Genomic DNA, 25,841 nt, shown 5'->3' with positions numbered 1-25,841 from the left:
GGATTATCCGTAATCGTGCTAGTGTCCACATTAATGTAATCATTGGGTGCTAGGAATATGGGACCAAATACAAAAATGTTGACTACTTGTATAGACATACTGTACAGTATGAGTCAATTTGTCCCAATACTTTTGGACTATGTACAAAAAGTGCTGTCATTTCTAAACGGTTCACCCGATTTGGATGAAAATACCTTCAAATGAAAGAGGACAGTCTGCACTTTAACCTCATAGGCATTGTATCATTTAAAATCCAAATAACTGGAGTACAGAGCCAAAACAACAACAAATGTTCACTGTATGTGACGTGTGTATATCCCTGCATTTATATTGTCTCTGTGCTATGTTCACAGACGACACTGACCTGGAATGTGTTTCAACTGTCCCTGTCAGGTTGAGTGGTTCCTACGAGGCTCTGTCTGGAGGCAGCACAACAGAAGGCTTTGAGGACTTCACCGGCGGTGTGTCTGAGATGTACGAGCTCCGTAAGGCTCCACGGGACCTGTACAGGATCATCGGCAAAGCCCTGGACAGAGGCTCCTTGCTGGGCTGCTCCATCGACGTGAGTCCCCTGCTCCTCTGGTCCTGTCAAAAACACCAGGGTCTCATTCATTAGGGCACATCAATTTAAAACGTTTTTCAACAGAAAACTATTTCAAGCAGTTGTTATTGGACAACTCAAGGTAGTCCCTCCCCATTTCTGTCCGTTTTCGTGCCTCATGAATACAGCACTGGGTATAGTTTGATGTACCTACTTTATGAAGTGCATTATCATGAACTTGTAGTCAATACATCCTTATATCAAATCATGCTGATTCAGATGCATCGTGGGTCTTGTATTCTTCTGACTATATTTTGTGACTACAGATCACCAGTGCCTTTGACATGGAGTCTGTCACGTTCAAGAAGCTGGTGAAAGGTCATGCTTACTCAGTCACCGGCCTAAAGAAGGTAGGTTAAGCCCGTAAATAGAATAAACTAGGAAGCCTGGTTTCACCTGGGTCTGAGTTCCTGCTTTGGAACCCTGGTTGCTGTCTTTTCACGTTCGTGTTTCTACGTAGACTGGGTTTTTATTGTTGTACTGCGTGATGTGTGTGATTCTGTTCTGCTCCAGGTGGACTACCAGGGTCAGGTGGAGAGACTGATCAGGGTGAGGAACCCCTGGGGACAGGTGGAGTGGACTGGGGCCTGGAGTGACAAGTGAGCATAACAGAACCACTACGAGGTCCACATTCACAACCAACATATTTACACACCTAACCTAGTACTAAACCCCAGTTTCACCACAAACCTCAACTTTGACTTACACATTCATAAAGTTTCTGTCGTAGGTTGTAGTAGATTCTGTTTCTCAGTGTGCTGTTGGTCTCCCTGTGTGTAGTTGATTGATTGTTTGATTGATCGATTGCTCTGTTCTGGTCTCCCTGTCTGTGTCCAGTTCTCCTGAGTGGGATGAGTTGGACCCATCTGAGAGAGAGGAAAAGATGGAGGACGGAGAGTTCTGGTAGGATGAAGAGCGTGATTACATGCCGAGTTCTCAGTTGTTTAAAATGACCCTGGTGTGTAAGTGTAATCTCAGAACCCAGAACCCTTCGTGTGCCGGTCAGCGTCATCTAAATTTACGTCACGAGAGACCAGGAAATCTACAACATCTTCAGCTGCCATTGTGATGAAAATATCATATACACTAAATATACAAAATTGGAGACACCTTCAAATTAGTGGATTCGGCTATTTCAGCCACACCCGTTGCTGACAGGTGTATAAAATCGAGCACACAGCCACGCAATCTCCATAGACAGACATTGGCAGTAGAAGCCTTACTGAAGAACTCAGTGACTTTCAACGTGGCACCATCATAGGATACCACCTTTCCAAGAAGTCAGTTTGTGAAATGTCTGCCCTGCTAGAGCTGCCCCCCGGTCAACTGTATGTGCTGTTATTGTGAAGTGGAAACGTCTAGGAGCAACAACGGCTCAGCCACGAAGTGGTAGGCCACACAAGCTCACAGAACGGGAGCGCCGAGTGCTGAGGCATGTAGCGTGTAAAAATTGTCTGTCCTCGGTTGCAACACTCACTACCGAGTTCCAAACTGCCTCTGGAAGCAATGTCAGCACAATAACTGTTTGTCAGGAGCTTCATGAAATGGGTTTCCATGGCCGAGCATCTGTACACAAGCCTAAGATCACCATGCTAAATGCCAAGCATCGGCTGGAGTGGTGTAAAGCTCGCCACCATTGGACTCTGGAGCAGTGGAAACACGTTCTCTGGAGTGATAAATCACACTTCACCATCTGGCAGTCCGACGGACAAATCTTGGTTTGGCGGACGCCAGGAGAACGCTACCTGCCCCAATGCATAGCGCCGACTGTAACGTTTGGTGGATTAGGAATAATGGTTTGGGGCTGTTTTTCATGGTTCGGGCCCCTTAGTTCCAGCGAAGGGAAATCTTAACGCTACAACATACAATGACATTTTAGACGAGTCTGTGTTTCCAACTTTGTGGCAACCGTTTGGGGAAGGCCCTTTCCCGTTTCAGCATGACAATGCCCCCATGCACAAAGCGAAGTCCACACAGAAATGGTTTGTCGAGATCAGAGTATAAGAACTTGACTGGCCTGCACAGAGCCCTGACCTCAACCCCATTGAATCACCCTAAGTCCCCACGGTAATGTTCCAACATCTAGTGGAAAGCCTTCCCAGAAGAGTGGAGGCTGTTATAGCAGCAGAGGGACCAACTCCATAATAATGCCCATGATTTAGGAATGAGGTGTCGGACGAGCCGGTGTCCACATCATTTTTAAATCACCCGAATCTCCCCTGTCTGTAGGATGTCGTTCCAGGAGTTCCTGAGGCAGTTTTCCCGTCTGGAGATCTGCAACCTGACGGCGGACGCTCTGAGTGAGGACGGCCTCAGCCACTGGAACACCATCAAGTTCCACGGCATGTGGAGACGGGGGAGTACCGCTGGGGGCTGCCGCAACCACCCCAGTGAGTCATAGAACATCTGACATATCTTCAAGAACACATAGAATATTTTCATCACAGTATTACATTACAACGTTAACACCCTCATACTGCAGAACGTTAATAACATCCTCATACTGCAGAACGTTAACACCCTCATACTGCAGAACGTTAATAACATCCTCATACTGCAGAATGTTTACAACCTCATACTGCAGAACGTTTACATCTCATACTGTAGAACGTTAACACCACATACTGCAGAACGTTTACATCCTCATACTGTAGAACATTAACACCACATACTGCAGAACGTTAACACCCTCATACTGCAGAACGTTAACACCCTCATACTGCAGAACGTTTACATCCTCATACTGCAGAACGTTAACACCCTCATACTGCAGAACATTAACACCACATACTGCAGAACGTTAACACCCTCATACTGCAGAACATTTACATCCTCATAATGCAGAACGTTAACATCACATACTGCAGAACGTTAACACCCTCATACTGCAGAACATTTACATCCTCATACTGCAGAACGTTAACATCTCATACTGTAGAACGTTAACACCACATACTGCAGAACGTTAACACCCTCATACTGCAGAACGTTAATAACATCCTCATACTGCAGAACGTTAACACCCTCATACTGCAGAACGTTAACACCACATACTGCAGAACGTTAACACCACATACTGCAGAACGTTAACCCCAGTATAACTCTGTCTTATCTCTGGGTTCCTCCAGACACATTCTGGATCAACCCCCAGTATAAGATCACTCTGCTAGAGGAGGACGACGACCCCGAGGATGAAGAGGTGGCTTGTAGCTTCCTGGTGGCTCTGATGCAGAAGGACAGGAGGAGGTACCGGAAACAGGGACAGGACATGCACACCATCGGGTTCGCCATCTACGAGGTGAGAAACGAGCTTCTAAGGAGGTGACAGCCTAACATGTCTGGGGGGGGGGACGGGGGGGGGACGCTACACACTCACGACTTTGCTTTTCACAGAAATGAATTGTTTTCATACTTTAATGTTTCTCCTATTGTTTTCTTCTGTTTGTGCAGATTCCAGAAGAGGTATAAAGATTTTTTTTTCCACAGCTGGACATTCAGGCTCATGTCTTTTGGGTATTGTGAGAATGAGCCAACTCGGGTTATAAATGACTTCTTCCTTTTTAAATGGCACTCATCTACATGAATATGGGCCAGTTTCCCAGACACAGGTTGAGCCTAATCTTGGACGAAGAAGCATTTTTTATTAGGTGGGTGGGGGCTTAACCTGTATCAGGTAAACTGGGCTTCAACATACAGTATGTAGTTGAAGACATATTTTCTATCCAGTACAGGGGCTGTCAGAACGTGCACTTAAAGAGGCACTTCTTCCTGACCCATTCATCTCGCTCGGAGACCTTCATCAACCTGAGAGAGGTCAGCAACCGCCTCCGTCTGCCTCCAGGGGAATACCTCATCGTCCCCTCCACCTTCGAGTCTGGCCAGGAGGCCGACTTCGTCCTAAGAGTCTTCACTGAGAAACAGTCCGAAACAGAGTAAGTGTGTGATCCTGTAATTCATGACGTATGGCAAAAAAAAGAAGAGTCACCATGCCTCTGTGTGAGTGTCTGTGTGAGTGTCTGTGTGAGTGTCTGTGTGAGTGTCTGTGTGTGAGTGTGTGTGCACGTGCGTGCGTGCTAGGTGTGTGTGTATATTTTCATTGTGTCTGTTTTCTGATCCCAGAGAGTTGGACGATGAAATCTCAGCAGATCTGGAAGATGAGGTGGGATTTCCTGTATTGTCACTCACTACCATAACTACTATGGATAGAACAGTAACTACCATAACAACTATGAATAGAAGTCACTACCATAACTACTATGGGTAGAACAGTCACTACTATGGATAGAACAGTCACTACCATAACTACTATGAATAGAACAGTCACTACCATAACTACTATGAATAGAACAGTCACTACCATAACTACTATGTATAGAACAGTCACTACTATAACTACTATGAATAGAACAGTCACTACCATAACTACTATGGATAGAACAGTCACTATTATGGATAGAACAGTCACTACTATAACTACTATGAATAGAACAGTCACTACTATGGATAGAACAGTCACTACCATAACTACTATGAATAGAAGTCACTACCATAACTACTATGGGTAGAACAGTCACTACTATGGATAGAACAGTCACTACCATAACTACTATGAATAGAACAGTCACTACCATAACTACTATGAATAGAACAGTCACTACCATAACTACTATAAATAGAACAGTCACTACCATAACAACAATGAATAGAAGTCACTACCATAACTACTATGGGTAGAACCGTCACTACTATGGATAGAACAGTCACTACCATAACTACTATGAATAGAACAGTCACTACCATAACTACTATGAATAGAACAGTCACTACCATAACTACTATGTATAGAACAGTCACTACTATAACTACTATGAATAGAACAGTCACTATTATGGATAGAACAGTCACTACTATAACTACTATGAATAGAACAGTCACTACTATGGATAGAACAGTCACTACCATAACTACTATGAATAGAACAGTCACTACTATGTCTACTATGGGTAGAACAGTCACTACCATAACTACTATGGGTAGAACAGTCACTACCATAACTACTATGGGTAGAACAGTCACTACCATAACTACTATGGGTAGAACAGTCACTACCATATCTACTATGGGTAGAACAGTCACTACCATAACTACTATGAATAGAACAGTCACTACCATAACTACTATGGGTAGAACAGTCACTACCATAACTACTATGAATAGAACAGTCACTACCATAACTACTATGGATAGAACAGTCACTATCATAACTACTATGGGTAGAACAGTCACTACCATAACTACTATGAATAGAACAGTCACTACCATAACTACTATGGATAGAACAGTCACTATTATGGATAGAACAGTCACTACCATAACTACTATGAATAGAACAGTCACTACCATAACTACTATGGATAGAACAGTCACTACCATAACTACTATGGATAGAACAGTAACTACCATAACAACTATGGATAGAACAGTCACTACCATAACTACTATGAATAGAACAGTAACTACCATAACAACTATGAATAGAAGTCACTACCATAACTACCATGGATAGAACAGTCACTACCATAACTACTATGGATAGAACAGTCACTATCATAACTACTATGGATAGAACAGTCACTACCATAAATACTATGGATAGAACAGTCACTACCATAAATACTATGGATAGAACAGTCACTACCATAAATACTATGGATAGAACAGTCACTACCATAACTACTATGTGTAGAACAGTCACTACTATGGATAGAACAGTCACTACCATAACTACTATAAATAGAACAGTCACTACCATAAATACTATGGATAGAACAGTCACTACCATAAATACTATGGATAGAACAGTCACTACCATAACTACTATGGGTAGAACAGTCACTACTATGGATAGAACAGTCACTACCATATCTACTATGAATAGAACAGTCACTACTATGGATAGAACAGTCACTACCATATTTACTATGAATAGAACAGTCACTACCATAACTACTATGGGTAGAACAGTCACTACTATGGATAGAACAGTCACTACCATATCTACTATGAATAGAACAGTCACTACCATAACTACTATGAATAGAACAGTCACTACCATAACTACTATGAATAGAACAGTCACTACCATAACTACTATGGGTAGAACAGTCACTACTATGGATAGAACAGTCACTACCATATCTACTATGAATAGAACAGTCACTACCATAACTACTATGGGTAGAACAGTCACTACCATAAATACTATGGATAGAACAGTCACTACCATAAATACTATGGGTAGAACAGTCACTACCATATCTACTATGGATAGAACAGTCACTACCATAAATACTATGGATAGAACTGTCACTACCATAAATACTATGAATAGAACAGTCACTACCATAACTACTATGAATTGAACAGTCACTACCATAACTACTATGGGTAGAACAGTCACTACCATAACTACTATGGATAGAACAGTCACTACCATAACTACTATGGATAGAACAGTCACTACCATAACTACTATGGATAGAACAGTCACTACCATAAATACTATGGATAGAACAGTCACTACCATAAATACTATGGATAGAACAGTCACTACCATAAATACTATGGATAGAACAGTCACTACCATAACTACTATGGATAGAACAGTCACTACCATAACTACTATAAATAGAACAGTCACTACCATAAATACTATGGATAGAACAGTCACTACCATAACTACTATGGGTAGAACAGTCACTACTATGGATAGAACAGTCACTACCATATCTACTATGAATAGAACAGTCACTACTATGGATAGAACAGTCACTACCATATCTACTATGAATAGAACTGTCACTACTATGGATAGAACAGTCACTACCATAACTACTATGAATAGAACAGTCACTACTATGGATAGAACAGTCACTACCATAACTACTAGGGGTAGAACAGTCACTACTATGGATAGAACAGTCACTACCATATCTACTATGAATAGAACAGTCACTACTATGGATAGAACAGTCACTACCATATCTACTATGAATAGAACAGTCACTACTATGGATAGAACAGTCACTACCATATCTACTATGAATAGAACAGTCACTACTATGGATAGAACAGTCACTACCATATCTACTATGAATAGAACAGTCACTACTATGGATAGAACAGTCACTACCATAACTACTATGAATAGAACAGTCACTACTATGGATAGAACAGTCACTACCATAACTACTATGGGTAGAACAGTCACTACTATGGATAGAACAGTCACTACCATATCTACTATGAATAGAACAGTCACTACTATGGATAGAACAGTCACTACCATATCTACTATGAATAGAACAGTCACTACTATGGATAGAACAGTCACTACCATATCTACTATGAATAGAACAGTCACTACTATGAATAGAACAGTCACTACCATAACTACTATGGATAGAACAGTCACTACCATAACTACTATGAATAGAACAGTCACTACCATAACTACTATGGATAGAACAGTCACTACCATATCTACTATGAATAGAACAGTCACTACTATGAATAGAACAGTCACTACCATAACTACTATGGATAGAACAGTCACTACCATAACTACTATGAATAGAACAGTCACTACTATGAATAGAACAGTCACTGCCATAACTACTATGAATAGAACAGTCACTACCATAACTACTATGGATAGAACAGTCACTACCATAACTACTATGAATAGAACAGTCACTACTATGAATAGAACAGTCACTGCCATAACTACTATGAATAGAACAGTCACTACCATAACTACTATGGATAGAACAGTCACTACCATAACTACTATGGATAGAACAGTCACTACTATAACTACTATGGATAGAACAGTCACTACCATAACTACTATGAATAGAACAGTCACTACCATAACTACTATGGATAGAACAGTCACTACCATAACTACTATGGATAGAACAGTCACTACCATAACTACTATGGATAGAACAGTCACTATTATGGATAGAACAGTCACTACCATAACTACTATGGGTAGATCATAAGACTCATGTCGACAATGTAGCTGTCTTGCCTGTTACTATGGTTTTATATTGTACATCCTGACCTTCTGATTAAATGGTTGGAATGTAAAAAAAATGTTTGTATTCCCCTGTTCTCTTGTAGGATGACATCAGTGAAGATGACATCAAATCTATGTTTTCTCAGCTGGCAGGAGAGGTGGGTTTCCTTTATTGACTTGTTAGCTGTTAGCTAAATCAGAGATGGCCATCGTAGGATTATCAGCTATGCTATATCTAATTCAGATAACAAATATTCTTGAACTAATTTGTTCCAAGATTGCTTAAAGGTTGGGCCTTCGAGATTTTTCTAAACCTACGCTATGTCTAAGACTTGTTTTCCCTCAATCGCCCTTCTGTGTTTTAGGACATGGAGATTTCTGTCCGCTAGCTTAGGACCATCCTGAACAGAGTAGTGACTCGACGTGAGTACAGCGGTTTTCCTCTGGTGTGAACCCACATAGTTCCCGATAGTCCAAACCCCAAACCCGGTCCACCATTAGTGTACGCCCCCCTTCTCAGGAGGACAAGGGGTAGCCTTGTGGGTTCTGCTGTGGGAAGACTCAGATCATCAGTTTGACTGTTTGATTTCAGACGAAGACCTGAAGACAGACAGCTTCAGTATGGAGTCCTGTAGGACCATGGTCAGCCCCATGGATGTATCCTTTTCACGTTGTTTCCCCCCCCCCCCACACCCCGTACTCTGGACAGGACTGGCCCCTCCCCTTTGTTAATTCTCAAGAGTTGGGATTGGCCAGTGGTCTCTCAAGACCCTATAGGCTTGAGAACACTTTAGATTTGACAGCCCTCTGGCGAATCAGCTCCCTTTATGCTGTCGGTATTGAACAGGGTCTCCACACTAGCAGCATGTTTCTGATTGGCTGACTGAAGAGTTTTTTTTTTTTTTTTTTTTTTTTTACATTCCTTGACTCAGCAAATCCCCCAGGAGGATGGCACTGCCCGTCTCGGCCTGGTAGAGTTCCAGATGCTCTGGAATAAGATCAGGAAGTGGCTGGTAAGGCCTGGCTTGAATCCTCAACGGCACCCTATTCCTAATATAATGCACTACGGCCCAGAGATTTATCTGGGTTAGAAGTGACCCCGGACAATTAGGGTTTGGGACATATACCTAGTCCAGTTCTTCTGTCACCATGTACTGTTGTTGGTGAGAGCTAAGGGTTGATTCATTCCTGATTCAATTCCTTAGGGCCCAGTTTGTATCTGGCTTGAAGGTGGACAACACTGATTCATTTATATGACTGATTCATATTCATTACTATTCAATACAATACTGATTCATATTCATTACTATTCAATACAATACTGATTCATATTCATTACTATCCAATACAATACTGATTAAAATTCATTACTATCCAATACAATACTGATTCATATTCATTACTATCCAATACAATACTGATTAATATTCATTACTATTCAATACAATACTGATTCATATTCATTACTATTCAATACTGATTCATATTCATGACTATTCATTACAATACTGATTCATATTCATTACTATTCAATACAATACTGATTCATATTCATGACTATTCATTACAATACTGATTCATATTCATTACTATTCAATACAATACTGATTCATATTCATTACTATTCAATACAATACTGAATAATATTCATTACTATTCAATACAATACTGATTCATATTCATTACTATTCAATACTGATTCATATTCATGACTATTCAATACAATACTGATTCATATTCATTACTATTCAATACTGAATCATTTCTTAACTATTCAATACTGATTCATATTCATTACTGATTCATATTCCATATGACTCTGCATTAATCTACAGCCTTTTATACAACTGCAATAACAGGAAGTACCCAGCATATACACTGAGTAGCCAGTTTAGGGGGACTGTAATTCCTAAGGTGATTAATTTAATATGACTGTGTGTAACGGCCGTTGGCGGAAGGTGAGGACCAAGGCGGAAGGTGAGGACCAAGGCGGAAGGTGAGGACCAAGGCGGAAGGTGAGGACCAAGGCGGAAGGTGAGGACCAAGGCGGAAGGTGAGGACCAAGGCGGAAGGTGAGGACCAAGGCGGAAGGTGAGGACCAAGGCGGAAGGTGAGGACCAAGGCGGAAGGTGAGGACCAAGGCGGAAGGTGAGGACCAAGGCGGAAGGTGAGGACCAAGGCGGAAGGTGAGGACCAAGGCGCGGCGTGGTACGTGTTCGTCATTTATTAAATATAACTGAACACGGAATACACCGTAACAAAAAGAACAACCGAAAACAGCTCCGTCAGGCGCAAAAGACAAAACAACTACCCACAAAACCCATGTGGGCAAAGAGCTACCTAAGTATGGTTCTCAATCAGAGACAACTACGGACAGCTGCCTCTGATTGAGAACCCACACCCGGCCAAACAGACACAGAAATCCAAAACATAGAAAATGAACGTAGAATGCCCACCCGAGTCACTCTGCATCAATCGACAGCCTTTTGTACAACTGCAGTAACAGGAATAACAGCATATACACAGTTTAATAGGTACACCACCCCGTTCATTAAAAAAAATGGATCACTCCTACAGACAGAGAGTCACATGACCATGGCTTACAGACAAGAGTCACATGACCATTGCTTACAGACAGAGTCACATGACCGTAGCTTACAGACAGAGAGTCACATGACCGTGGCTTGTTATATACAGCAGGCAAACAGGCAGAGGCAATCAGTTACTGTTTGTTTGAACGTTAGAATGGGCAAAACAAGTGACCTAAGCGACGTTGAGGATGGTATGATCGTCGGTGCCAGGCACGCCGGGTCAAGGGTCGTGCAAACTAACAGGCATGCCACAAACAGTCAAATAACGGCGTGTCATCTCGGAACGCACAACTCGTCGATCCTCGTCATGGATTGGCTGTTGCAGCAGACGACCACACGGGGCTCCTCTCCTATCAGCTAAACACAAGAAGAAGAAGAAGCAGCTACAGTGGGTACGCCATCACCAACGCTGGACAATGAGGAGGAGAAAAACATCTCCTGGTCTGACGAGTCCCACTTCCTGTTGCGTCATGCTGATGGCAGAGTCAGGATTTGGCATCAGCAGCATGAGTCCATGGTCCCATCCTGCCTGGTGTCAACCGTACAGACTGGTGGTGTAATGGAGTGTGGGGAATGTTTTCCTGGCATTACGTTAGGTCCCTTGATACCAATTGAGCAACGTTTCCATGCCCACAAGAATGCAGGCTGTTCTGGAGGCAAAAGGGGGGTCTGACCTGGTACTAGATGGGTGTACCTAATAAACTGGCCACTAATAAACTGGCCATATACTTCCATACATTTGAACCTAATATACTGAATCATTCAAAGGAATGCATGTATTTCCTACCTTTTGCAATCTGCATGGCCATGATTCAATCCAAGGTGCGTTATAGCGCCAGGCACTATGAATCTGACCATGCTTATTTTATAGGCGTTTTCCATGACGTTCGCAGAGATCGCATTTCATGGTAAACGCTGCGCTGAGACATAACGCGACTTTAAATTGAATCCCAGCCTATGTCTATAATATCTGTGTGTTTATTGGTAGGTCATCTATAGAGTAGAGAATGTGACATCTGTGTGTTTTATCAGTAGGTCATCTATAGAGAATATGATATCTGTGTGTTTATTGGTAGGTCATCTGCAGAGAATGTGACATCTGTGTGTTTATTGGTAGGTCATCTGCAGAGAATGTGACATCTGTGTGTTTTATCAGTAGGTCATCTATAGAGAATGTGACATCTGTGTGTTTTATCGGTAGGTCATCTATAGAGAATATGATATCTGTGTGTTTTATCGGTAGGTCATCTATAGAGAATGTGATATCTGTGTGTTTTATCGGTAGGTCATCTATAGAGAATGTGACATCTGTGTGTTTTATCAGTAGGTCATCTATAGAGAATATGATATCTGTGTGTTTTATCGGTAGGTCATCTATAGAGAATATGATATCTGTGTGTTTTATCGGTAGGTCATCTATAGAGAATATGATATCTGTGTGTTTTATCGGTAGGTCATCTATAGAGAATATGATATCTGTGTGTTTTATCGGTAGGTCATCTATAGAGAATATGATATCTGTGTGTTTTATCGGTAGGTCATCTATAGAGAATGTGATATCTGTGTGTTTTATCGGTAGGTCATCTATAGAGAATATGATATCTGTGTGTTTTATCGGTAGGTCATCTATAGAGAATATGACATGGACAAGTCGGGATCCATGAGTTCCTATGAGATGCGACTTGCTGCGGAGTCGGCAGGTATAGTCACACACACACACACACACACACACACACACACACACACACACAGACTACTGACTCTGCTGTCTCCCTCGTAGGTTTTAAACTGAACAACAGGCTGAATCAGGTCCTGGTGGCTCGCTATGCTGAGAACGAGGCCATAGACTTTGACAACTTCATCTGCTGTCTGGTCAAACTGGAAGCCATGTTTAGTAAGTACTCTGCTGTTAGTTAATCAAGATGAATGTACAGTGTGTAGTATGCTAAACCAGTTACCTGGGCAACCGTTAATGCTTTAAAACCCTTTTTCTCATTGCACAAGTCTAGGTAGTCCCTCCTTGTTTTCTTCCATTTGGTGTCTAATCGACATGACCATAGTCATATCCAACAAAGTTATCATTCATAAATGTACTTACTATTGTTACAGGATCTTTCCAGCAGCTAGACAAAGAGGGAGAAGTGGCTGAGATGAATATCACTGAGGTGGGTCCCGTGTCTGAGATGAATATCTCTGAGGTGACTCCTTTATCTGAGATGAACATCACTGAGGTGACTCCTTTATCTGAGATGAATATCTCTGAGGTGAGTCCTTTATCTGAGATGAACATCACTGAGGTGACTCCTTTATCTGAGATGAATATCTCTGAGGTGAGTCCTTTATCTGAGATGAACATCACTGAGGTGAGTCCTTTATCTGAGATGAACATCACTGAGGTGAGTCCTTTATCTGAGATGAACATCACTGAGGTGAGTCCTTTATCTGAGATGAACATCACTGAGGTGAGTCCTTTATCTGAGATGAATATCTCTGAGGTGACTCCTTTATCTGAGATGAACATCACTGAGGTGAGTCCTTTATCTGAGATGAACATCACTGAGGTGAGTCCTTTATCTGAGATGAACATCACTGAGGTGAGTCCTTTATCTGAGATGAATATCTCTAAGGTGAGTCCTGCATTTGAGGTGGGTCCTGGATCATTCTCTACATTTTCAACAAACAGCCATACATTTTAGCAGCCTGTGGTCTAGTGTCTAACTTCTCTCTTCATCTCTCATCTCTGTCCACCTGTCGTTCTCTCTCTTTCTCTCCGCTCTGTCCATCGGTCTCTCTTTCTCTCATCTGTCCATCTTGCTCTCTCCTCTCTGTCCATTGGCCTCTCTTTCTATTTTCTTCCTGTATGTATTCAGTGGCTGTATATGACCATGTGTGGTTGAAGAGGACCAGTTTTCTCCCAGGAGAGGGACAGGCCGAACAGCCAACGTGCCCGGCAAGGTGCCTCTTCACTGGGCTCATATAGATCTACTGTAGCGTCTTCCCCGAAACCATGCAGACCTTCCTAGCCTATATCTTCCCCAAAACCATGCAGACCTTCCTAGCCTATATCTTCCCCAAAACCATGCAGACCTTCCTAGCCTATATCTTCCCCAAAACCATGCAGACCTTCCTAGCCTATATCTTCCCTAAAACCATGAAGACCTTCCTAGCCTATATCTTCCCTAAAACCATGCAGACCTTCCTAGCCTATATCTTCCCTAAAACCATGCAGACCTTCCTAGCCTATATCTTCCCTAAAACCATGAAGACCTTCCTAGCCTATATCTTCCCTAAAACCATGAAGACCTTCCTAGCCTATATCTTCCCTGAAACCATGAAGACCTTCCTAGCCTACATCTTCCTCTGCCTGATCTGAACGATAGGGCTGACCTGTTCTGTACTGACTCAGATATTTTATTTCCACATTGTCCTTTCCAGCACGGCTCCAGCTACTATGGTGAAAGAATAACCAGTTCGGTTCATTTTGGCCCTATAGTGTGAATCAGTTACTCCAGCCAGCTACACTACAGCACAGCCCCTCACCCAACCCCCCTCAGCCTGCCAACTACAGTACAGCAAGCCCCCTCACCCACCCCCCTCAGCCTGCCAACTACAGTACAGCAAACCCCTCACCCCCCCACCTCAGCCTGCCAACTACAGTATAGCAAACACTAATGAGCCCATACTGGTATCGTCCCGGCCCTACTAGAGGTGTCTGTGAACAGAATGGGTGAGAACACGAAGCATCAGTATGGCTGTGTGGAAACACGGTTTTTTTTTTTTTTAAATCACGTTAGTTGAACCGAAGAGGATCCAGTCTGTTTTGTCTTTTTGCTGTTTAGTGCACGTGAACTCTCTCATCACCTGGTTGACCCACCGTGGGGTGTTATGGGAATATTTACAGATAGTGCATCTGGCTCACTCACTCACCAAGGTTCTGTTAAACACGTTGTCAGATATATATATATATATATCTTACAATTTTTAGGTTTATTATTTTGTGAGATATGTTAGGAAGGCTCTTGATTGTTGCAGTGTTCTGGGTAATATCATATGTCTTTTAACCACAGCTGATATTTGAGGACATTATTTGACTATGCCCACTAGGTGGAAGTATTGTAGAGTCTCAGTGTGGCGATCATGGTACTGCAGTTGTAGAATGTTACTGAATATGAGGAAAGACAGTATTTTAGTTATTAAACTGAACAAAAGTAGAACTGACAAATAACAAATCATAGTTTTTATGGGTTTAAAACATCTCATATTGGATAATATTTTAGATACTCAGACCACGTGGATTGGATTACAATGCAGATTCAAGGGATGGTTAATCTACTTTTCATTCAAATGTATGTGAGTGGATTGTATTAAAGGGATGGTTGATCTAATTTTCATTGGGTAAAATGTATGTGAGTGGATTGTATTAAAGGGATGGTTAATCTAATTTTCATTCAAATGTATTCGAGTCGTGTATATGAATGATCTATAAGACCAAAGGAAGCAATGAGAGGAAAACGTTCCAACATAATTAAATCCATCAATGTCTACTATACTAAAAATATGCCTCTCCCTGTACTTTACATTTTAGAACTTATTTCAAATGAGTAAATAAGATCACTTCATTTATCCCAATGCTTTTCTGATTGCATCTAATATCTACATGTTGCTGTTTGAAAAGTTCTGATTGTGTCAATCCTCTCTGCAAAAGCTAGTGATTGTAAATGTAGCATTTTACAATACATGTTCATGTTAACACCTGGGATTGAACACTGTGCTTTATGGTCTTTAAAACGCTTGACATTTACAATCATAAGAGGGCATGGCTTTCATCAAGTTCACACACACACACACACACACAGTAGAAATGAACATATTTGACCTAGATATAAAACTGGTCCTTTTGATTCATCACAATTGATCTATTTCAGAGCTGATCTGATTGGTCAAAAGAACAATAAGCGAAGAGAAGGAAAACAAAACAAAAAAAATCTGAAATTGGGTCGGCCTGTCTAAACACAGCCTGGGTGGCAATCAAGACCTGCATTGCTCATGACCAAAGGCAAGTGCATGTGATGGAAGAGCACGCACGTAAACCATGAGCACTAACCAAAGTCTTGCAGGTGTTTACATGGTTGTGCGCCAGGTGATAGACTTATTAACTGCAGTACTGGCGTTCTTAACAAGTGGGGTAAAACTACACTTTATTTTGGAGACGTTTCAAAATTCGAGCAGCTGAAGAACCAACACCACGGACAAATTGGCAGAGTCAGTTCAAATATCATTTTCTTTAACATTCCGGCTTGTAAAGGACCCGAGAGGTCCATTTTCCAGAATCAAATTCACCGTCTGGTCCCCAAGCAAAGAGGTGCCATGAATCTTTATTCTATCTGTCAGATCCTCGCTCGTTCTACACAACAGATTTCTATCTAAATGTTCCATGTAGTGCCTTGCTCGTTCTACACAACATATTTCTATCTGGATGTACCATGTAGTGCCTCGCTCGTTCTACACGACATATTTCTATTGGAATGTTCCATGTAGTGCCTTGCTCATTCTACACAACATATTTCTATCGGAATGTTCCATGTAGTGCCTCGCTTGTTCTACACAACATATTTCTATCTGAATGTTCCATGTAGTGCCTCGCTCATTCTACACGACATATTTCTATCTGAATGTTCCATGTAGTGGAAATGTTCAAGAAAGGATCCAAAAAGGAATTAAATTAACCAGCATTCATTTGGGAACAAAACATCTGCAATTACAGAACACGCAGAGAGCAAAAGGTAGGTGAGGCATAAGTCTGGGTCCCACCTATTAGAATGAACAGTCATTTGAACAGCAGGCTGCGCTGAGCATAATTTCACCTCGGTCCTTGATTTAACGTTGTTGGGACTTTCCTCGAGTTCGACATTTTCCTGGACACCAAAAAAAAAAAAAAAGGCATTAGTCTTGGACTACATACTGTGGAAGATTTAAATTCAGATTCGCCATTGAACTTGTCTTATTGTCCAGGACAACGCTCATCAGTGTCCGGGAAACCGGCCCTAAAAGTTCACCCTGAGGAATAATAGAGATGCGTCATTTGAATAATGTAAACTTTATTTATCAAAACAACATAAATGACATGAGACTTTGTGGAGAAAGAAAAAGGGTCTGTTTACATTGACAACACGGTTTCATTACCAATAACATGTGGAGAGACATTTGGAGAGATTTCCATTGGCTAACATAGGGGCACACAGCCCACTTAAAAGTCAAATGTTTCACTTGGTCATACGTTGATGTCAATGGGACTAGGTGAAAATGTGCTAGGAATCACCTCCACGACGGCTGTCATCACAACTATTAACGAAGGACCTTCTGTTTTTAATTTTATTTAACTAGGCAAGTCAGTTAAGAACAAATTCTTATTTTCAATGACGGCCTAGGAATAGTGGGTTAACTGCCTGTTCAGGGGCAGAACGACAGATTTGTACCTTGTCAGCTCGGGGGTTTGAACTTGCAACCTTCCGGTTACTTGTCCAACGCTCTAACCACTAGGCTACCCTGCCGCCCTGTTACAGAACTACACAAACCGGCTAGCGATGGCCAACAGTTTGGAATAGTCTCCTTCCATTTTACGCAAGTGTGTCGGTAGTGGAACCTTAATTCTAGTTCCCGTAGGGTTACCGTTGTCTTCAATCAGGACAACATTGTTGGAGTCAAAACGCGGGTTCATCCGCTCTCCGGGCATCTTGTGGCCAACGATAAGAGCTTTTTTCTTCCCTCCCTTGATGGCCAGGAGAACGCGGTCGCCCACCTTGCCCACTCCGTTCTTGGTGTACACGTGGATGACTCTAGGGGAACGGTGCCATGGGGTACTACCCAGTGGACTGTTGTCAACAACACGAACCCTGGTCATTTTCTGGATGGCTGCTGCGGCTGTTGACACACTACGAGAGAGAGAGAGAGATGTAGAGAGAGAGATGTAGAGAGAGAGAGAGAGAGAGAGAGATGATATCATAAGAATATACTCCCTGTGGCCAAGACGACAAGTCATTCAAAAATCACATTTTATTGGTCACATACACACGTTTAGCAGTTGTTATTGCGGGCGTAGCAAAATGCTTGGTACCTAGTATTATTAAAAGGGACCAGCGTTCCATTATTGAAAAGGGACCAGCGTTCCATTATTAAAAAGGGACCAGCGCTCCTCATTAAAAAGGGACCAGCGCTCCTCATTAAAAAGGGACCAGCGCTCCTCATTAAAAAGGGACCAGCGCTCCTCATTAAAAAGGGACCAGCGCTCCTCATTAAAAAGGGACCAGCGCTCCTCATTAAAAAGGGACCAGCGCTCCTCATTAAAAAGGGACCAGCGTTCCATTATTAAAAAGGGACCAGCGTTCCATTATTAAAAAGGGACCAGCGTTCCATTATTAAAAAGGGACCAGCGCTCCTCATTAAAAAGGGACCAGCGCTCCTCATTAAACAGGGACCAGCGCTCCTCATTAAACAGGGACCAGCGCTCCTCATTAAACAGGGACCAGCGCTCCTCATTAAACAGGGACCAGCGCTCCTCATTAAACAGGGACCAGCGCTCCTCATTAAACAGGGACCAGCGCTCCTCATTAAACAGGGACCAGCGCTCCTCATTAAACAGGGACCAGCGCTCCTCATTAAACAGGGACCAGCGCTCCTCATTAAACAGGGACCAGCGCTCCTCATTAAACAGGGACCAGCGCTCCTCATTAAACAGGGACCAGCGCTCCTCATTAAACAGGGACCAGCGCTCCTCATTAAACAGGGACCAGCGCTCCTCATTAAAAAGGGACCAGCGCTCCTCATTAAAAAGGGACCAGCGCTCCTCATTAAAAAGGGACCAGCGCTCCTCTATTAAAAAGCGACCAGCGTTCCATTATTAAAAAGGGACCAGCGTTCCATTATTAAAAAGGGACCAGCGTTCCATTATTAAAAAGGGACCAGCGACCAGCGCTCCTCATTAAACAGGGACCAGCGCTCCTCATTAAACAGGGACCAGCGCTCCTCATTAAACAGGGACCAGCGCTCCTCATTAAACAGGGACCAGCGCTCCTCATTAAACAGGGACCAGCGCTCCTCATTAAACAGGGACCAGCGCTCCTCATTAAACAGGGACCAGCGCTCCTCATTAAACAGGGACCAGCGCTCCTCATTAAACAGGGACCAGCGCTCCTCATTAAAAAGGGACCAGCGCTCCTCATTAAAAAGGGACCAGCGCTCCTCATTAAAAAGGGACCAGCGCTCCTCATTAAACAGGGACCAGCGCTCCTCATTAAACAGGGACCAGCGCTCCTCATTAAACAGGGACCAGCGCTCCTCATTAAACAGGGACCAGCGCTCCTCATTAAACAGGGACCAGCGCTCCTCATTAAACAGGGACCAGCGCTCCTCATTAAACAGGGACCAGCGCTCCTCATTAAACAGGGACCAGCGCTCCTCATTAAACAGGGACCAGCGCTCCTCATTAAACAGGGACCAGCGCTCCTCATTAAACAGGGACCAGCGCTCCTCATTAAACAGGGACCAGCGCTCCTCATTAAACAGGGACCAGCGCTCCTCATTAAACAGGGACCAGCGCTCCTCATTAAACAGGGACCAGCGCTCCTCATTAAACAGGGACCAGCGCTCCTCATTAAACAGGGACCAGCGCTCCTCATTAAACAGGGACCAGCGCTCCTCATTAAAAAGGGACCAGCGCTCCTCATTAAAAAGGGACCAGCGCTCCTCATTAAAAAGGGACCAGCGCTCCTCATTAAAAAGGGACCAGCGCTCCTCATTAAAAAGGGACCAGCGCTCCTCATTAAAAAGGGACCAGCGCTCCTCATTAAACAGGGACCAGCGTTCCTCATTAAAAAGGGACCAGCGTTCCTCATTAAAAAGGGACCAGCGCTCCTCATTAAACAGGGACCAGCGTTCCTCTATTAACAAGGGACCAGCGTTCCTCATTAAACAGGGACCAGCGTTCCTCATTAAACAGGGACCAGCGTTCCTCTATTAACAAGGGACCAGCGTTCCATTACTATGTACACAGAGCAGCAGCCTCTATAAGGTGCAGGGTAGAGTAACCGGGTGGTAGCCGTCACGTGACAGTGACTAAAGTTCAGGGCAGGGTACTGGGCAGAGGGCCGGCTTGAACCATGCTAGGAATCACTCCGTAATTCAAATACAATAAATAATGATTGTGCACGTCATATAACCTTGTGTTCAGAGAAAAATGTTTTGGCCTTCCATAACGGATGACTCGACATCAGGCCACAAGCCGATACATAGCTACAGATTGGTTGGATTACATGATCTGGTGTACAAAGAGGTTTGGTATCCATTAGTGGGCGTTACTGGACAGGGGAAAACCCAGTCAGTTGTCCAACTGAATGTATTTAACTGAAATGTGTCTCCTGGATCTAACCCAACCCCTCTGACTCGGTGAGGGGACGGGGGGGGGCTGCCTTAAAATCGGAAAGGTTCTTTTCAACCAACCTGATCGATACTGTCGTCGTTCTCGATTAGGCCAATCACGGAGCTTATAAAATGGCCGTGTCGAGTTGCAGGCGGATCGTTTGAATTTTCAGAAAAACATTAAAATCATTACATTCTTTAATCCGACAATGTGCACGCCGACATCGTGTCTATTTTAAATCTTCCCTCATTGATTGAGACAGTAAGTGATTTCTGACTATAAAGGTATTGGAATATAGGCCTCAGTAAGTCACGGTATTAAGACTAAACAGGAAGTGCTCTTAGGCCTACAGCTCCATGATGGTTCTAAATCAAATCAAATTTTATTTATCACATACACATGGTTAGCAGATGTTAATGCGAGTGTAGCGAAATGCTTGTGCTTCCAGTTCCGACAATGCAGTAATAACCAACAAGTAATCTAACTAACAATTCCAAAACTAATTTCTTATACACAGTGTAAGGGGATAAAGAATATGTACATAAAGATATGAATGAGTGATGGTGCAGAGCAGCATAGGCAAGATACAGTAGATGGTATCGAGTACAGTATATACATATGAGATGAGTATGTAAACAAAGTGGCATAGTTAAAGTGGCTAGTGATACATGTATTACATAAGGATGCAGTAGATGATAGAGTACAGTATATACGTATACATATGAGATGAATAATGTAGGGTATGTAAACATTAAATTAGGTAGCATTAGTGGACTTAGTAGCCTGGTATATCCATAGTGTACCAGGCTACTACACTAAGTTTACTAATGATAATGACATGATGGTTATACAAGTCTACTAATGATAATGACATGATGGTTATACCAGGCTACTACACTAAGTCTACTAATGATAATGACATGGTGGTTCTATACTAAGCCCACTAATGATAATGACATGGTGGTTCTATACCAAGTCTACTAATGATAATGACATGCTGGTTCTACACTAAGTCTACTAATGATAATGACATGGTGGTTCTATACTAAGTCTACTAATGATAATGACATGGTGGTTCTATACTAAGTCTACTAATGATAATGACATGGTGGTTCTATACTAAGTCTACTAATGATAATGACATGCTGGTTCTACACTAAGTCTACTAATGATAATGACATGGTGGTTCTATACTAAGTCCACTAATGACATGGTGGTTCTATACTAAGTCTACTAATGATAATGACATGGTGGTTCTATACTAAGTCTACTAATGATAATGACATGGTGGTTCTATACTAAGTCCACTAATGACATGGTGGTTCTATACTAAGTCTACTAATGATAATGACATGGTGGTTATATACCAAGTCGACTAATGATAATGACATGGTGGTTCTATACTAAGTCTACCAATGATAATGACATGGTGGTTATATACCAAGTCGACTAATGATAATGACATGGTGGTTCTATACTAAGTCCACTAATGATAATGACATGGTGGTTCTACACTAAGTATACTAATGATAATGACATGGTGGTTCTACACTAAGTCTACTAATGATAATGGCATGGTGGTTCTATACTAAGTCCACTAATGATAATGACATGGTGGTTCTATACCAAGTCCACTAATGATAATGACGTGATGGTTATACTAGGCTACTACACTAAGTCTACTAATGATAATGACATGCTGGTTCTATACTAAGTCCACTAATGACATGCTGGTTCTATACTAAGTCTACTAATGATAATGACATGCTGGTTCTATACTAAGTCCACTAATGACATGCTGGTTCTATACTAAGTCTACTAATGATAATGACATGCTGGTTCTATACCAAGTCTACTAATGATAATGACATGGTGGTTCTATACCAAGTCTACTAATGATAATGACATGGTGGTTCTATACTAAGTCCACTAATGACATGCTGGTTCTACACTAAGTCTACTAATGATAATGACATGGTGGTTCTATACCAAGTCTACTAATGATAATGACATGCTGGTTCTATACCAAGTCTACTAATGATAATGACATGGTGGTTCTATACTAAGTCCACTAATGACATGGTGGTTCTATACTAAGTCTACTAATGATAATGACATGGTGGTTCTACACTAAGTCTACTAATGATAATGACATGGTGGTTCTATACTAAGTCTACTAATGATAATGACATGGTGGTTCTACACTAAGTCTACTAATGATAATGACATGGTGGTTCTATACTAAGTCTACTAATGATAATGACATGGTGGTTCTACACTAAGTCTACTAATGATAATGAAATGGTGGTTCTATACTAACCCTACTAATGATAATGACATGGTGGTTCTATACTAAGTCTACTAATGATAATGACATGGTGGTTCTATACTAAGTCTACTAATGATAATGACATGGTGGTTCTATTTTTCACCAGTAGAACATTTAACATTCATTCCTATAATTTCTAATCTACCTATACAACCTGTGCTATACTTGTGAGAAACACGTTTTGGTTGATTCAATTTCATTTACGAGTTCTGTCAATGTAGTCATTGTCTTTTGTTTGGACGCCTCTGTCAATGTTGTGTAAGGAAGCACCCATATAGAAGTAGTCCTATTGGCTCCCTGGCCAGCGGGCAAATGTACACGTATTAATGTGCCCATTTGTAGATCTCATAGTATTTCTGATTGGCTAAATGCACCACCACTAATAAACTGTGGAGCCTCTCAAAGTAATGTTGTTTTCTTCACCTCAAGTAAACAAAGTCTGTTTTTACATCCATTGAGAATGACAATAGTTCCTCAATGTATTTGAAAAAAAAATTCTTTCCAGCTCTCTCTCTTTCGATAACCACTCAGTGTGAAAGGGGACAATGCCATGCTGTGGAAACGTCATAAAATAGGCTTATCAGTGCTCGACTTGGACTGAAATAGGTTCCGGTACTCATCTTGGGTGGGTGGGGTACTGTTTATATTTAGGTGCAAGAGATCCACAATACTTTTGAGCTAATATTCTATAAGAGGAACAGGATCTCAGGCAGTAGAATGTGAGGTGCCGGTACTCAGCTCCGGTGAGCGCCTGCCCAAGTCAAGCACTGCTTCTTATCCCTTACATAAGTCTGCTAGCACAAGCTTTGGGCCAGACCCAAGTTAATAGTTGATACAATGTTTCAAGTTCTTTGCTGACAGGCCATGTGTAGCCAATGTGATTTATAGGGTATTTATAATAAAATAAAATAAAAAATAAAATAAAAAAAATCAGGATATTTTCTACCAGCAGGCTGCAATGTTTTTATTTGTTGGCTTTATGTAGACTGTTTATAATAGAAGTTACTTGTTTGGTTTGAATCATTTTCATAGAATTTTGATTAACCACATGACAATGATTTTGGCATATGAAGACATCATAAAGTAAATGACACGGTTTCATAACAGCCACGGAGATCGGGAGAAATTGTAAGATAAATTGGCATTCCACATGAGAAAGGTTACCGACTCCTCATGTTGCCGATTACCAGCAACTTTAGGAGAGTAATGGCAGACTCTGCGAAAAGCCAGCAGGAGTGGGTCTGGATCTCTGGCGCCCTCTTGAGGCATCAAACCATAAGCTTAAAGCATCAGACAAGTTCAGTGCAAAAAGTTGATTTTATTAAAACACATAGGGCATTTCTATACATGTAAAAATTTGAGCAATCGAATGGTTGAAAGAACAGACAACTTTCGGTCTACCAAGATTTTTTTTAGTTGGGGACAGCCCTAAATGTAATGGAACTGAGTCACGATCAAGGGCTACGCCAAACAAACAGAATCTGGCCTTGCAGGACGTTAGGTGGGACAAATCTCCTTTAAGCCCAGGAAGCAGCCATTTACCAGCTTTCAAGCTTAATAATGATAAAAGAAGTTTGTTAATTTACTCCCGCCACGGCCGGTACGTACTTCAAATAAAAAGTCTAAATAAACGGAGGGGGGGAAAAAAAATCATTTTCGACACCTCCAATTTATTGAGCTGGTGTAGACTTCTGACCTGTGCATGGCATTAGGTTAGTGCTATCGGGGATCCTTGGGAGGTGAGTGATCAGAGGTGCAGAATAGGCATTTGTACAGTTGCTTGTAAATCTTTATTTAGACCTTTTTTAGATGTGAATACCGTCCATGACGACAGTAAATGACAGTAGTTGCTAATGGAAATATTTGTTGAGTAATGAACATATTTTTACTATTAAAGCTGCAATATGTAACTTTTATGGTGACCCACCAAACTCACGTAGAAATTTGAATTATAGATCGGTCATTAGCATTGAAAGCAAGTCAAGGAAGCGGTATATATGTTCTATGTGTGCTATTTCTGTGCTTTTAGGCCGCCAATGTAAATATGAATTTACATAATTGACTTGCCCAAAAGGTTCAATGAAATAAAAATTCCCGTTCATAAGTTTTGCTTTTGTAACTTTTACTACTTGGTGTACAATCTGTGTAGGTAGCAAATACAGTACAGCGTAAGACAGGGAAAGCATATAACGTTACACAATGTAGGCAGATAACTTCTATATCAAAACAAATTGTCACCTGAAAGTCTTGTGATGCGTCAGTGATGACAGTTGCGCGAGGAACCCACTGCATGATCTTGAAATAAGAGCCATGGATGGACCCTTCTTATTATACCTCAGAGGTTGGACCTTGTGAGAAGAGAAGAGGTTAGCTAGCTATACATGCATCGTTTTGCAAATGGTCAGCTGGCTAACAATCGAGCAACTGAACCGACAAGCGCGGGTTATTAAAGCAAGTTTCAAATTAAATGTTCTAATTTCGCTACGTCTAAGCTTTACCACATCGTATGTTTATGTATGTAGCTACATGTTTCTGACTTTTGCTAGATAAAAATAGAATAATTGCAGCTACCTTACAAGCTAGCTAGTTAGCAACTTTTCACGAGTGCTCCATACCAATGTCAAATACGTCATCAAACAGCGACCCAACTGATTACCAAACGCTTAGGACCAAATGCGCACCTAATTTATTTTGTATTTTGTATCTTCTGATAAGAGCTTTTTGTAGGTTCATAGTCGATATTTTATGGATGATAGTCGATACCCATTTTAGTTGATTACTCAATTAAAAAAGGGCCATGAGGAAATATATTGTAACGTGTC

The 25,841-nt window shown here is 41.7% G+C and overlaps 1 protein-coding gene and 1 pseudogene across 2 annotated transcripts; one reads left to right on the top strand and one right to left on the bottom strand.

Moving 5' to 3' along the window:
• Positions 1–14,172, top strand: part of LOC135559428 (calpain-1 catalytic subunit-like) — a 28,711-nt pseudogene extending 14,539 nt beyond the window's left edge.
• A 3,184-nt stretch (positions 14,173–17,356) lies between these two features.
• On the bottom strand, positions 17,357–25,657 carry mrpl14 (mitochondrial ribosomal protein L14). Of its 2 annotated transcripts, none has more exons than XM_064924468.1 (3): positions 25,591–25,657; positions 25,258–25,367; positions 17,357–18,207 (listed from the first exon to the last, which is right to left on the bottom strand). In XM_064924468.1, the coding sequence occupies exons 2-3, from the start codon at positions 25,329–25,331 to the stop codon at positions 17,841–17,843; spliced, it is 441 nt and encodes a 146-aa protein (XP_064780540.1). In that variant the 5' UTR covers positions 25,332–25,367; positions 25,591–25,657; the 3' UTR covers positions 17,357–17,840. The 2 variants fall into 2 exon arrangements, with proteins under 2 accessions (XP_064780540.1, XP_064780541.1); XM_064924469.1 differs by having other exon boundaries at positions 25,596–25,627.
• Positions 25,658–25,841: the final 184 nt, after the last annotated feature.

This window comes from Oncorhynchus masou, chromosome 18, assembly GCF_036934945.1.
Source record: "Oncorhynchus masou masou isolate Uvic2021 chromosome 18, UVic_Omas_1.1, whole genome shotgun sequence".
NCBI classification, from domain to species: Eukaryota; Metazoa; Chordata; class Actinopteri; order Salmoniformes; family Salmonidae; genus Oncorhynchus; species Oncorhynchus masou.
The sequence above is the reverse complement of the archived record's forward strand: the minus strand, read 5'-3'. Positions and strand labels throughout refer to the sequence as shown.